The sequence below is a fragment of the Gopherus flavomarginatus genome, chromosome 1 (genome assembly GCF_025201925.1).
Source record: "Gopherus flavomarginatus isolate rGopFla2 chromosome 1, rGopFla2.mat.asm, whole genome shotgun sequence".
In the NCBI taxonomy this organism is placed as follows: domain Eukaryota; kingdom Metazoa; phylum Chordata; order Testudines; family Testudinidae; genus Gopherus; species Gopherus flavomarginatus.
This window is the reverse complement of record NC_066617.1, coordinates 146472113-146487641: the sequence shown is the minus strand read 5'-3', so window position 1 is coordinate 146487641 and position 15529 is coordinate 146472113. Positions and strand designations below refer to the sequence as shown.

The following is a 15529-nucleotide window of genomic DNA, read 5'->3' as shown; positions in this document are numbered from 1 at the left end:
AAAAGGTAGGTGGGGAGGTGATAGAAGAGGCAGGATGATATAAGGAACAATTTCAAGCAGAACTTCCACTTGATTTGCAGGAGCAAGCAGGTCAGCAGTGTGTTACAAGGCGGCTACATGGTTCAGTGTGCTTAATTATATGAAAAATGTGGAGCTACCAGGGTAACTTTGTAGGGCATGCTATCAATGGAGGTAGGAGGGTGTCACAAATTAAGGAGAGGCCCTCACCACTGACTAAGTATCCGATGGCCTTGGATTTGGTCTCCTCACTCAACTGCCCCGTCTTATTCAGATAATCCAAGACGTAGATGTTGGGGGCAAACAGGACCATGTTCTGCTCCCCACAGCCAAAGGGCATCTGGAGAAGCTGCTGCAGGTTCTGCATGGCTGTGCCCAGGATATCACCTGGGAATGGAGACACAGGGAGTGAGTTTCACACAGAGCCAACATCAGAATCTGCGAAGCTAATATATACTTTAGAGCAATAATAACAGTACAATACTCGGGGACCCTCAAGATCCTGGCAGAGATTCTAGGATTAACCCCTGGTTGCAGAGATTCTACCACAGCTTTTCTCAGTAATCCTTGAGTCCCGAGCACAAGAGGACAGATTTGTTCTGTTCTAAAGTAGGAGACAGAAAAAAAAAAAAAACAAGAAACCCACACCTCATGCGCCCTTTGTCTGTCACACTTGCACTTTGTCAGCTAATCTGCACCAGAAATATCTTGAACATGGCAAATGTCTGCAAAGCTTTGAGCAGCTGGTTTTTATTTAAGAACAAAAAAATACCCCACCAGGAAAGGTTTCTTCCTTATTCCAAGAAAGTTACACTTGTCAGTACAGTCTGGACAAAAGAGCCCTGGACAGGTTTAAGAACTCCCAACTCAACAGGGCTAGAAATGGGCACTTCAGAGTGGAAGTTTCCAAACTGTGGTCTCCACAGCCCTTGCTGATTGCCATAAAGAGCTGGCTGGTCACATTTTACCAACATTTTCTCTTTATTTCCAGCTGCTAAAATGCATTAAGAGAGAGCTGAAATACATCAAATACTTTCCAAATGTTACCTTTCCATGTAAGAAATTGCTGTAGTTGCCACAGGGATGGCATAAGATGGAGAAGTGGATTGGACTGAAGAACTTGTGGATCTAAATGCGGAAGAGGCCTGGAATTACTTTAAGTCGCAGCTGCAGAAACTATCAGAAGCCTGCATCCCAAGAAAGGGGGAAAAAACCATAGGCAGGAGTTGTAGACCAAGCTGGATGAGCAAGCATCTCAGAGAGGTGATTAAGAAAAAGCAGAAAACCTACAAGGAGTGGAAGAAGGGTGGGATTAGCAAGGAAAGCTACCTTAGTGAGGTCAGAACATGTAGGGATAAAGTGAGAAAGGCTTGAAGCCAAGTAGAGTTGAACCGTGCAAAGGGAATTAAAACAAGGTTCGATAGCCATATAAATAAGAAGAAAACAAAGAAAGAAGAAGTGGGACCACTACACACTGAGGATGGAAAGGAGGTTAAGGATAACCTAGGCATGGCCCAATATCTAAATAAGTACTTTGCCTCAGTCTTTAATAAGGCTAATGAGGAGCTTAGGGGTAATGGAAGGATGACAAATGGGAATGAGGATATGGAGGTGGATATTACCACATCTGAGGTAGAAGCCATACTTGAACAGCTTAATGGGACAAAATCAGAGGGCCCGGACAATCTTCATCCGAGAATATAAAAGGAACTGGCACATTAAATTGCAAGCCCGTTAGCGAGAATTTTTAATAAATCAGTAAACTCAGGGGTTGTACCATACGACTGGAGAATTGCTAATGTAGTTCCTATCTTTAAGAAAGGGAGAAAGAGTGATCTGAGTAACTATAGGCCTGTTAGTTTGATATCTGTAGTATGTAAGGTCTTGGAAAAAATTTTGAAGGAGAAAGTAGTTAAGGACATTGAGGTCAATGGTAATTGGGACAAAGTACAACATGGTTTTACTAAAGGTAGATCATGCCAAACCAACCTGATCTCCTTCCTTGAGAAGGTGACAGACTATTTAGACAAAGGAAATGCGGTAGATCTAATTTACCTCGATTTCAGTAAGGCATTTGACACGGTTCCACATGCGGAATTGTTAATCAAATTGGAAAAGATGGGGATCAATATGAGAATTGAAAGGTGGATAAGGAACTGGTTAAAGGGGAGACTACAACGGGTAGCACTGAAGGGTGAACTGTCAGGCTGGAAGGAGGTTACTAGTGGAGTTCCTCAAGGATCGGTTCTGGGACCAATCTTATTTAACCTTTTTATTACCGACCTTGGCACAAAAAGCGGGAATGTGCTAATAAAGTTCGCGGATGACACAAAGCTGGGGGGTATTGCTAACATGGAGAAGGACCGGGATATCATACAGGAAGATCTGGACAACTTTGTAAACTGGAGTAATAGTAATAGGATGAAATTTAATAGTGAAAAGTGCAAGGTCATGCACTTAGGGATTAATAATAAGAACTTTAGATATAGATTGAGGACGCATCAGTTGGAAGCAACAGAGGAGGAGAAGGACCTTGGGGTATTGGTAGATCACAGGATTATTATGAGCCGCCACCGTGATATGGCCGTGAAAAAAGCTAATGCAGTTTTAGGATGCATCAGGCGAGGTATTTCCAGCAAAGATAAGGAGATGTTAGTACCGTTATATAAGGCATTGGTGAGACCCCACCTGGAATACTGTGTGCAGTTCTGGTCTCCCATGTTTAAGAAGGATGAATTCAAACTGGAACAGGTTCAGAGACGGGCTACTAGGATGATCCGAGGAATGGAAAACCTGTCATATGAAAGGAGACTCAAAGAGCTTGGCTTGTTTAGTCTAGCCAAAAGAAGGCTGAGGGGGGATATGCTTGCTCTTTATAAATATATCAGAGGGATTAATATTAGGGAGGGAGAGGAATTATTTAATCTTAGTACCAATGTAGATACAAGAACGAATGGGTATAAACTGGACACTAGGAAGTTTAGACTTGAAATTAGACGAAGGTTTCTAACCATTAGAGGAGTGAAGTTCTGGAACAGCCTTCCAAGGGGAGTAGTGGGGGCAAAAGACATATCTGGTTTTAAGATTAAGCTTGATAAGTTTATGGAAGGGATGGTATGATGGGAGAGCCTAATTTTGGCAATTGATCTTTGATTATCGCCAGATAAGTATGCCCAGTAGTTGGTGATGGGATGTTGGATGGGATGGGATTTGAGTCACTGCAGAGAATTCTTTTCTGAGTGCTGGCTGGTGAGTCTTGCCCACATGCTCAGGATTTAGCTGATCGCCATATTTGGGGTTGGGAGGGAATTTTCCTCCAGGGCAGATTGGCAGAGGCCCTGGAGGTTTTTCGCCTTCCCCTGCAGCGTGGGGCATGGGTCACTTGCTGGTGGATTCTCTGCAGCTTGAGGTCTTCAAACCACAATTTGAAGACTTCAGTAACTCAGGCATAGGTTAGGGGTTTGTTATAGAAGTGGATGGGTAGGGTTCTGTGGCCTGTTTTGTGCAGGGGGTCGGACTAGATGATCACATTGGTCCCTTCTGACCCTAGAATCTATGAATCTATGAATCTAAGTGTATCTGAGTGATCATGAATCAGGTGAGGGAAAAACTTTCAGGAGGCATTGCCCCCACTATGAAAAAAATTGGGAACCCTGCTTCATAACACTTCAGTGGAAGGATTATTATACTTTCTCTATGGCAGTGGTTCTCAAAGCCAGTCTGCCGCTTGTTCAGGGGAAAGCCCCTGGCGGGCCAGGCAGGTTTATTTACCTGCTGCATCCAAAAGTTCAGCCGATTGTGGCTTCCACTGGCCGCAGTTAGCTGCTGCAGGCCAATGGGGTCTGCGGCAAGCAGCACGAGCCAAGGGATGTGCTGGCTGCCCTTCCTGCAGCCCCCATTGGCCAGTGGGAGACACAATTGGCCGAATCTGCCAATGTCGCAGGTAAATACACTGGCCTGCCCCACCAGGGCCTTTTCCTGAACAAACGGCAGACCAGCATTGAGAACCACTGCTCTATGGGACACCCATCAATTGTTTCTAACGCTTGTATCCCAAGATATCAGGCCTTAGAAATGCAGTGCAATTATTTATTTCAAAATGGTATTTCGGTGAAATATTTAGAAGTTTCTAAAATTGTATTAATTTCTATTTTTTTCCTTCCAAGGCCTGGATAAGTGAATTCACAGAGGGATGAGATACACAAGTATTTTAATAAAGCTTTTAAAACGCCCTTTGCTACAACATTGCTAAAATAGTATTTCTAGAAAGCATGGCACATACAGAGCAAAAGATGGGGTGCAGTGGCATAATGCATTTATCAGCATTATTTTGGGAGGACCAGCATAACTCAGTAAGGGCTTTGTCCCTTGTGAGTAATATAGCTTAATATATAGGATAGTGGGGTGCAAAGGGTTTATTGACATGAGTTTAGGATGGCATGAGTGGCAAACAATTGAATCAACCCAAACAAGTGCCAATAAACCCTTTATACCAAAAAGAAAAGAGTATCGCGAACATCCAGAACCTGGGTTTCTCCTCTCTGGCAAAGAGGGTGTCTTCTATCACTGCAAAGCTTTTAAAGAGACAGGAATGCCTTGTTGCTCCAAAGTTTGCCTTTCCTGAGATGCAAGAATCTCAATACAAAACTTAATAGATTTACCAGTGACAGAGAAAGAGGCTCTGGCTGATCCTTCCACCAGGTTTTCAGGTAGCTTCAGAGACACTGGTTCTGTGGCTGTAGCATCTATGGGGAAAATATTAGATTAATTTTGATCATTTATATCAGGAATCTGATTATAGCAACTAAGCACATCTTGTAAAAATTAAAATGAATCAACATCAGAAGACACTAACAATGAGAACAGTATATGGAAACCGTTGCTGTTGCCCCCAAGAACATAACAATAGTCAGGAGTGAAGAAGACAAAGTAAAACTAATACTGTGAAAGTCAGACAAAATGGAGCAAATCCTCAGGTGTTGTAAGTTACCACAGTCCACAGAAGTCAATGTATATAGGCGAGGCCAGTGCTCACAGGCTGTGATGGCACTTGTGGTGGCCAGGAACCCTGGTTGAAAGAGTGTCTTCATCAAGACATTTGATGTGGGGGAGGGGTTTGGTGAGGGTTAGAGTCCTCTTTTTTTCTCCCTCCATTAGCAAGTGGTCTTCCACGGCCTCCACAACAGCTTGGTTACTTGGTTATGTGGCAAATTCATTCTAAGGCTCCCCTGTTCTCCTATCTGTCTCTCTACTCCCAGCCCTATCTTCCATCCTCACTGGGAGAAGAAAACAGAAGAATTAAACTCTTGGGGAAGACATTAATGAAACATGCCTTCAGGGGGCCCAGGACATGCTTGAAATGGCCCAGTGAACTGTGTATCTTAGGTAGTTATATAGCCCCCTGCACTATTAACAGGTGCTATTATGCCACTAAATGAACTGAGAGACAGAGACGTGTTTACACTGCACACTAAACCCAGGTCTGTGGGACTGTACTTGAACATCCATCCTGCATTGTAAACCTAAGATTACAATTGGCAGACCTGGGTCTCAGTGCCGTGCTAACGCATTCATCCTGCATACCCTGACTAGGATCTGCAGCTTGACCTGTACCACACTGCAAATGACAGGGCTTGGACCCAAGTCACAGCAGGACTCAGGCTCTGACCCACCCCTGAGCAGGGTTCTAGGAACTAGGTCATGAGTGCTTGCTGTATCCAAGTCAGACTGATTTGCATGTGAACAGAAGGGAGGCTTGGGCCCAAACCTGAGTCAGAGCCTGGGCTTAGTATGCAGTGTAGACATATCCTAAGTGACCTGCCCAAGGTCACATAGGAGGTTAGTGGCACTGCAGGGAATTGAACTCTCATCATTCTACTGCCAGACTAGCACTGTAACTCCTGGACCATCCTTCCTCACACATCAGGTGCCAGCTGTCCAGTGCCTCAGTGAAAGGGGGATGGGTCAGGGATTTACAAAATTATTAATTAGTGCTGAAGGAAAGAGCTTTGGTCCCAGTCAACAGGTACAGAATTTGGAGAGATGCCCTTACTTTTTGTGCAGATGAGGGAGCTCTGGGTCACCTCCTTTTCGATGCCTTCAGGCTGGTCAGTGGAGGGGAGAAAGGAGATACATACAGCACGTCAGAATGAATGTTACAGAAGAAAATGGTCCAATGACAAGCCATCCCCAAGTCTGCACTATCAAGTAATCAGGGTATTATACCCAGACTCTAGGGACCAGACATATCCGTGATGTGGCTGCTACTTCAGGGGAGCTCTAGACAATTGGTCTGTGGAGTCTTTCCCATTCTCCTTCCCTGTATTACACAAGGGGGTGGGGGAAACTTACTGTATTTCTCTTCCATCTGCTTCAGTCCTCCCCTCTCTTTACTTCTCCCAGCATAACACAGTAAGGGCTTTGTCACTTGTGAGTAATATAGCTTGATATAGAGGATGGTGGGGTACAAAGGTTTTATTGGCAGTCCCTGAATGTCCCAGTTTAAGATGATATACAGGATGGCAATATTCCTGCCCGCCAGGGGACAGCTGTTATAGATGCAGGGCTAGTGCTTAAACATTATGCTGGGTGCCCTACAAATACTGTCGCTTGCTAGCTGGATTGAGTCAGATGCAGTTTATGGCTAGGAAATGCTGAGCAGAGCTCTGACAGGCCAGTGGGAATTTCATTTTAACTCTCCTGGTGGACTTACATCCTGTGGACCATACGTATGCTGGTCCCAGTTTTGGCTCTGCCTAAGTGTAGGACGCAAACACAGTGAATCCATGCACAGGGTATTTTGGTCATGGAGAAGGAGTCCTGTCTTACAAAGTGGCTACATCAGCATGGCCTGTCTGACTCCAGGCTGGCTAATGCAGCAGGCAGGACAAACTCTCCAGTACTGCAGCTAGAAGGAGGGAGGGGGGTTCATGGTGGGTTGGCTCAAGCACTCTGACCTCCATCATATTCACCAAACACTCGTCCTCTCAATAACACTCTTGATGGCAGTGACATCACTCCTAAACTGAACATCCAGCTCTATCCCAGTTGGCTGGCGCTGGACCCAAGCCTGGTGCACTTTAGGGCACCTCCAACACTCTGACTTGCTTTCACATATACTTGCTGCACTCTTCACGAAAGGGAGGGATGTTCAGACAAAAGGCCAGAGCTTTCCACCGTACCTCAATCAACAGGGTTCTGATCAGGGTGTCCTTCCACCCTGTCTCCAGCCTCCCAGATGTTGTGTTTCCACACTTCCCACCATTCTTCTTGGTCTCAGCAGTAACATTGAACATCACATCACCTGGAATAACGCCCGATAAAGAGAAAACGTTACTTCTATTGCTCAGCATGATGGCTGATGTTAGCAGATTTCTACATGTGACAAAGCTGCAGTATGGAATTCTACAGGTCAGCTGGTGGACCAAGTGGCCAGGCAGCAGTTCTGCAGGTTACAGTGGATGAGAAGCTGGATATGAGTCAACAGTGTGCCCTTGTTGTCAAGAAGGCTAACAACATTTTGGTCTGTATAAGTAGGGGCATTGCCAGAAGATCAAGGGACATGATCATTCCCCTCTATTCAGCATTGGTGAGGCCTCATTGGAGTACTGTGTCCAGTTTTGGGCCCCACACTACTAGAGGGCTGTGGAAAAATTGGAAAGAGTCCAGCGGAGGGCAACAAAAATGCTTAGGGGGCTGGAGCACATGACTTATGAGGAGAGGCTGAGGAAACTGGGGTAATTTAGTCTGCAGAAGAGAAGAATGAGGGGGGATTTGATAGCTGCTTTCAACTATCTGAAAGGGAGTTCCTAAGAGGATGGATCTAGGCTCTTATCAGTGGTGGGAGATGACAGAACAAGCAGTAATGGTCTCAAGTTGCAGTGGGGGAGGTTTAGGTTGGATATTAGGAAAAACATTTTCACTAGGAGGGTGGTGAAGCACTGGAATGTGTTACCTGGGGAGCTGGTGGAATCTCCTTCCTTAGAGGTTTTTAAAGTCAGGCTTGACAAAGCCCTGGCTGGGATGATTTAGTTGGGGATTGGTCCTGCTTTGAGCAGCGGGTTGGACTAGATGACCTCCTGAGGTCCCTTCCAACCCTGATATTCTATGATTCTATGACTGTTTAGTCACCATAGATGAGCAGCCATGGGGTGATGGAGCTCTGAGCTCTATATATGGAAAGGGCCAGGGCAATGCAGCTTTCTCTACAGCATCTCCCAAGCAAGCAAGCGTGGGGCAATGTAGCTCCAAGCTCTATGGACTCAGAAGATGGACTGATTAGGGGTGGGCTTTTGGTGACACATGAATACACTAGCATCAGTCACAGGACAGAAAGTTGTGCAGAAGCTTACCAAGTTTTTTTGAGATAATATTCCAGACATAGGTTTTCCTCTCATTGGCACACACACATCCATCGTCTCCCTTTGGGGAAAGGAGCTGAGCCTGGTAATCCTGGGAATTGGCCAGCAAAACACCAACCTGGGAGCAGGAGAGAAATACTTATGTGGTGCAGGCTATGTCTGACACAAATAGGGTCAGCATTACAGGAACTTCCTTCTGCCTGTCTCCAGTGAGTATCCAATGCCAACACTATGGGGCAGAATCAGGACAAGGGATGCTGTGGTACTGGATGGGCAACTCTTCAGAGGACACCTTAACAGAACTATCTTCTGCCATATGAAATATACCATGGAAGTAGATAACCTAATATACTGACCAGCACCCATGCTCTCACTCAGTACAAAAGGTGCTAACACTTTCCAAGAGATCTGCATTGCCCGGGCTTTTTTGGCTGCTTTATGAGATATATTGAAGGCCACCAAGGTTTGTTACTTTTTCTTCCCAACATTTTTCTGATTTCTAGATGTCTGTGTTTTGTTGCAGGACTACTAGGAAAATTGGAAAGGGATTATGATGTCACCAAGAGGTGGAGAGGAAAAGGGATTTAAACTGTTTAAAACTCTGGTGTCTTTTTGTTTGTTAACATCTATTTAACACAGACTCTTAACAAACAATAAGGAGAAAAGTCTTTTTCTGATGATTCAAACACACCTCTTTAATTAAGGGATAAGAAAGTTCCCACTGTAGTTCTCCAGTTATCCTAGAAGACCTCCACCAGAAAGAGGATAAAATGAGACTTGATGATTTAATATTAAAATCAAGCAGAAAAAAAAATGAAAACCGCGGGGCGGGTGGGAGGGATCTAGCTTTTTGGATACAATAAAAAAAAGCAAAAGAGGGTACAAATATTTTTCACAGGTCCCCTTTAAGCTGTGTGTAAGCTATTGAGGAGTATAAATGCACCCCACTGTTGTTGGATGTGTTCTGCCTGAGGGTAGTGAGGTAGGCAGAATCCCCCTATGGGTAACTAGAAAGAACACATTCAAACATAGCTCTTACACCTCCTGTTCTGAAGGGCAGAAAGCTCTGCCTCATTCTGCTGACTGATGCACAAGAAGTGCATGCTATTTACTCCAGACTTCAGAAGATGTATAGTGCCTCTGCCTAGACAAATACTCCCCTGATACAAGCACTGTCATTCCGATGCTGTCTGTGCCCTGCACCTGAGGCAGGAGTCAGAATCTGACCAGGCTCAACTCCCCACCCCCAACCCCTTGTGCGTACACTTTGGGAGGCCCAGGTCCAGGTTCTGCCTTGACTTACAGCCTCTGTAGCTCCACTAAAGTCAGAGTTGTAAAGAACCCTGAAGCATGAAGGTTGCTACATACACACCATATTTCTGGTCTTTTCAACTCCCCATGTAGGTTTCCTTGTATCCCACTCCCAGGACACAATTCAGTGAGCTCTGTCTCTGCTCTGTAGTGGCTCAGAAGGATTGGCGCAACCAGGCTGATTTGCCATAATACAGATAGGTCTTAACAAATTTACCACATTGCTGCTTGTTTTAGCCACACAAGCAGGAGCCCTGGAAAAGATCTGGTATCTTCCAAGTTGTGGGGGACACATTTAATCAGAATGAGAAGAAAAGGACATACCTTGATGCACTTGTCCAGATAGTTGAAGACATTGGCTCTAAGGAGGAAGTCTTCCCCGTGGATGATGGAGTAGGGCAGGGTCATGTCAACAAAGAAAGGCTGGAAGGCTCTCAGAGAGGTGGGTGCAGAGATACCAAATCCAGACTCCTTCTCCAAACAGAAAACGCTGGCTTTCCATTCGGTGATGGTGTCAGGGATGGTGAATACAATGTTGGCCTTGCCAGTGGAACTAGAGGGAATGGGGTAGAGTGTGTATGCGGCACTCAGTAGAGACAGATTTTTCAGAGAGTCAGCAGAGTGAGTACTGCCCATGTTTTGCTTGGAGAGAGTTCCTCTTGGTGTATGAGTGCTCAGAACTCATCACTCAAAACCTCTGATGAGAAGCCCCTAGAAAATTCTCCTGCATGCCACTTGCCTGAGGTAACAGAACAATCAGTGGCAGAGCATGGAATAAGACCCTGAGGTCTTGAATGCACCTCAGCAACAAGACACTTCTTCCTCTTGCTAGCCAAGTCTGACATGCTGGATGCATTATTTGGGAACATGTACTGACAGCTTTGAACAATATCACCATGCAGGGATGCGGGGAGGAAGATGGCTATAGAAAGGGTTCCATGCCCTTCCTGATGTCTTTCAAGGCAATAGTGGGGCCTTAAAAAGAAGATGAGAAGACAGAATAAGCAGTACTCACCCTACTGAAAAAAGATCCCAAATCCATGTCTCGGGGAAGAATTTCCGAACAGTCTCAGTCATGACTCTGCCTCGAGAATCATCTGCTGAGACAGTCTCTGTTTAGAGAGAATGGGGAGCTTGGTTAAACCCAGTGCATTTAGCAAGCGTACAATTGCAGAGAGGCCATTTTATATGGATAAAACTGTTGCCACAGTGTTTATCCCCAAAACTGGCAAATCAGGAGCAATGGCAAGCAAATCACTGTCCCCACCCCCATACTAATGTGCCTCAAACTTATTCAGTAGAGAAAACCTCTAGGGATAAGCAGGGAATTGAATCTTTGTTGTCTATTGAGTTCCAGTTGTGGTGGGGAGTGTTTGAAAGTAGCCACCTATATCATCCAGAACTGGACTGAGACCCACCAGCTCACTTCATACAGGCCACCCAATGGTGACCTGGGTTAGAGATGAATGGGAAACAGTTTTCCACATCCCCTGGATATTTTCAAGAGATTGACTTTTTTAAAAAACTTTTTTATTAAGGGCAAAGTTAGAATAAAATGTTCACATACTAAATCATACAATACTTGTCCTTTATTCAGGATCAGGTCAATATTCAAAGGCCAGGACAAAGATTCATCTCAAACTGGGATAAAAAGTTGAAATCTCAAAAATATTTGTGAACTGGAAAAAAATTGGTTCAGGACAAACTGAAATGATTTATTTAAATAATGGCAAAATGTCTCCTTTCACTTTTAACATTTTTTCTTTTTTATCCTTTTTCAGTATACCTATCTTAAATTTTACAACAGAAAGTAATTTCAAAATGGAAAAACAGATTTTTTTAAATGATGAAATGAAACATGTTGACAATTTCAATCCCTACAACACTCTCATGAAGTAGAAATTGCAAACCCAGTTTGACAGACACAAAGGAAGGGAAGCTGTTTGACTTGCCAGTGGTCATCCAGGGAATCAATGGCAGAATTGGAAGTAAAACCCAGGTGTGACCCTAAGTGCCCCTGAATTCACACTCCATACACTATTGCAATGGTGTTTGTTCAGAATATATCTCGTAAGGTATCACTTGAAAAGTAATAGCACACTGGTCATTTATATCATTGTAAAATGCATGTGTTAACCTTATATGTGAAGTTATGGATTGATTCTGTATAATGTTACTAGAGGATGTGTAAGAAAACAGCCTAGCCTAGGTAAAGGTGATAAGTAGGTCTGCCCTAGACCAAAGAATATATGTTTACCTCTATTTAAATATTAGCCATGAAAAAAGCTATCAAGCAAACCTGCAGGGGTTTTCTTGAGTTTGAACTTGAGAGACAGAGAATTATCATGGCTCCTACATCTCAGAGAGATACAGGATACTGAATAGCCTTCCTAACTTTGAGAACAGAGACAATTATTTGGGACTATAAGGGACAGAAAGAGACTTCATCTTTATCTTACACCTAAGAAGACAGGGGAAACCAGCACCTTGTACTTCTATGGAAGATCCTGACTGAGAGACAATCAGCCAGGCTGGACTAAGAGTAGCTGGTGAGTGAAATCATCTTAAACAAAGACGGTGCTTTGCTAGACAAGATTTAGACTTTTAGGTGCATGTTTTCACTTTCATTTGCTTGTAGCCATCTCAACCTTTATTTCTTTTACTTGGCATCACTTAACCTATGTCCAGTTGTTAATAAACTTGTTTCAATCTAAACCAGCCCCATGCCGTGTCTGAACTGAAGTAATTATTAGCTCCACTTAATGCAGCAAACTCCTAGTATTGTCTCTTTAAAGGAAGAAATGAACCTTATTGTATCTCTGAATGGTCAGCAGAGGGCTGGACACTTCAGAGCCCATGGTTTTGAGGAAATTCAGGAATGAGGTTGTGCTGGTGTCACTTGGCTAGTAGTAACCAAGGCTGGTGGATACCAGAGTCTGGCTGTAGTATAACAAGCAGGCTATTGCAGTCCGAGCTGCTGAACCAGGTTTGCTCAACACACAGACACTCAGTGCATGCTTGTCTGCTGGCTGGGAGTGTCCAGACCGTGAAAAACACAGGAGCAGAGCACTTTTAGGCTTCCACAGGCACAGGGCAGACCTATGTCTCCCTGGTGTTGCTTGCATCCCATAATGTGACACCAAATCTCCTGACTCTCAACTCCGTGCTCTAATTCCAATGCCATGCTGCCTCTCAGTACAAACTGCTCATACTGGAACCAATAGCCAGCCAGTCCAACACATCTGTATTACATTTCCCAAAGTGCCTAGGCTTTCTGCTCTTGGGCTGGATTAGAAGCAGTGGCTTAGAGGTGACAGGCTTCCAGTGGCATTACCTGAACCCTGTATACTTTGGTTCCACAATGGACTGGGATTTCAGATAAAGATGTGTGTATTTGAGAATGCTAACATGCACACAGGCTCTTATGTCCACTCCACACAGTGCCTCTTCTCCCCACAAATGTTCCTAATCTCACAGATCCATGCAGGAAAAACACATTTTTTCTCCTGCCATCCACTATTACCTGAAAATTTGGCAGTAGCCATAGGTGTGGACAAACTCCCACCAAAGCCAGGACGGCCAAGGAAATCAGGGCTTGGTCTGACACTTCCACACACCACGGGCTGCCGCAGCCGAGAGTTCGTAAAAACCTTCATGCCCATCTCCTTCAAAATCAAAACAAACAGGACATCAACCACCTCGGCTTCCTGATACAGTTTGATTCCACTCTGCCCTCCTTCCCCATTCATAGCCTTCTAGTTACAGAGGAGTGGATAATACCACAAGTGAACAGTGCCCATCTAAACTCCAGGCTCTTCTTAGTGGTACTATTTCCCTCCCTCCCTCATCCTAGGGCCAGCTTCTCTCTCTTCTCCCATGAGGGTCTCTATGACATTTTCTGTGCCAATGTCAATGGGAGTTCCATGCATGCTAGAAATGCAGAATATGCCACAGGAATTCATACAGAGTGTGCACTACAAACACAAAACACTCAAGACAGAGGAATTTGGTGCTGAATCTCTGAAGTAGGACAGTGACACCTGCTGTACAGTCAGAAACTACATTAATGGAGCTCTGAAAGGGGCCTATCTAGCCCTTTACCTGATGGCCAGTGCAGGACTCTTCTATACTGTATTAGAAGTGCAGTTGGGTTTATATCACTTCCCTTGGGAGACCTGTCCACCGCCTTTCAGATAAAGAATCAGAGTCTACAGCTAGAAAATAAATTGAGTTATCTAGTCCCACCCCTCTGTTACTGCAGGACAGCCCTCATGTTGTGAGGCTCAGCTGGGAGGCTGGATATATGACAGCAGGAAATAAGATTGCACCACAGTTCAGGATTGACTCTGGCTCTATACCCTGCCCTAGACTACAGATTTCATAATAGAGCTGAGGGCAAAACATTTCAAGGTTTCAAAATTCTTCCCATTCCACAATGGGACAAAACTAACATCTTTCAAAGGTGGTGCATGTGTGAAAGAGAGAGAGAGAGAGAGAGAGAGAGAGAGAGAGAGAGAAAATAACCGGAGAGAGAAAACTCCATTCCAGAATCCCCAACAGCTTAGGGTTAGCTTCCTCACGCAGGACATGGGAAACCTGGGCTTGAGTCAGGACTCTGAATCAGTGTCAGTCTCTCTCTCTTTCTGGTGCAATGAATATTTAATCACTTCAACTAAGTGAAACAGCTACAATAGAAGAAACCCTTCCTCTAAAATGACCATCAGCCTGGCGGTTGAAGCACTCAGTGGGTATACGTAGACATAGGTTCCAGACCCTCCTCTGAATCAGGCAGAACATAGACTTCAAGCTGCATCTTCCACACTCCAGAAGAGTGTTGTAACCACTGGGCTACTCTGAGGTGGGCCTTTCTTTCTAGTTTTGACAAGAAATTCCATCCTGGACCTGATAAACCTTACCAACAACAGTTTTGTCAAAACCAACCCTTTCCACTGAAAATGTTCAGTTTTACAAATTGGCATTTTCTAATGAAAAAATGTTTCATCAAAAAATTCCTGATCAGCTTTCCCTGCCAATAGGACTAAGTGCAGGTGGACGTGTCAGCAGAAGAGATTATACACCTGACACCAGGTGCCTGCTGTATTTCATGATTTGCAAGGGATAAAACCAGGGAAGGCACTTAAATTTCACCTTCACTCCCACCCTTCCCTGCTCTCCTCTTCCACTGCTATCCAGGTGATAGTCCACTGTGGGCTGATTTAAAGAAATTCCAGCATGCCTGCCTTGAAATACTGATAGACATCTGGGCCGAAGTCAAAGGACACAGGGATGTAATACAAGCCATTGTGAAAGATGCTGTCAGCCGGGACACATGGCTCTTTGCTGTCATCTTCCAGATTCAGCCCGTTGAAGTAATAACCATACAACTCTTGCAAGGGATGTAGGTTGTAAACCTGTGAGAGAGGAAACAAAAACAGAACCTGTGTGTGGGGAGAGATCTGTACAGGGACATGCACCAGGTAATGGCTGCTGCTAGGGGTGGGATACCAGTCTGGGTCTCTCATCCTTCGCCTTATCCTCTCCTGAACTCTCTTCAGTCTATCTTGCTCTGTTTTTATGTGTGGTGTCCAGGAAGGAGCACATGCCCTCAGGCAATATTGGGCTGTATTAGGATTGTCACACTGCTGGCTCATGATCCTCCATTGCAGCCTCCAGAAAGATTCTTTGTTAACCTTTAGAGTACTGCCTGATCCTAACATGTTACACACCTTCCTACCTGGGTGCTTCCTAAAGTTCAGAAGCGGGTGATTAATAGTTGTTGTGGCAAGAGGGTTCCTGATAGTGGGGAGGCCAAGATTCTTGCCTAAAGCAAACCTTGATTG

General features: G+C 44.6%; 1 protein-coding gene across 1 annotated transcript in view; it reads right to left on the bottom strand.

The window, feature by feature from the left end:
- The window catches only part of LOC127046271 (ovostatin-like), a 54010-nt gene that overhangs the window by 13312 nt on the left and 25169 nt on the right, over positions 1-15529 (bottom strand). The window contains exons 16-24 of the mRNA XM_050943103.1: positions 14930-15100; positions 13213-13354; positions 10705-10801; positions 10014-10242; positions 8370-8496; positions 7200-7321; positions 6071-6122; positions 4680-4763; positions 229-405 (exon numbers count right to left, since the gene is read on the bottom strand). Of these exons, the coding sequence (XP_050799060.1) occupies positions 229-405; positions 4680-4763; positions 6071-6122; positions 7200-7321; positions 8370-8496; positions 10014-10242; positions 10705-10801; positions 13213-13354; positions 14930-15100 (1201 nt within the window). The remainder of the gene's footprint in view (positions 1-228; positions 406-4679; positions 4764-6070; positions 6123-7199; positions 7322-8369; positions 8497-10013; positions 10243-10704; positions 10802-13212; positions 13355-14929; positions 15101-15529) is intronic.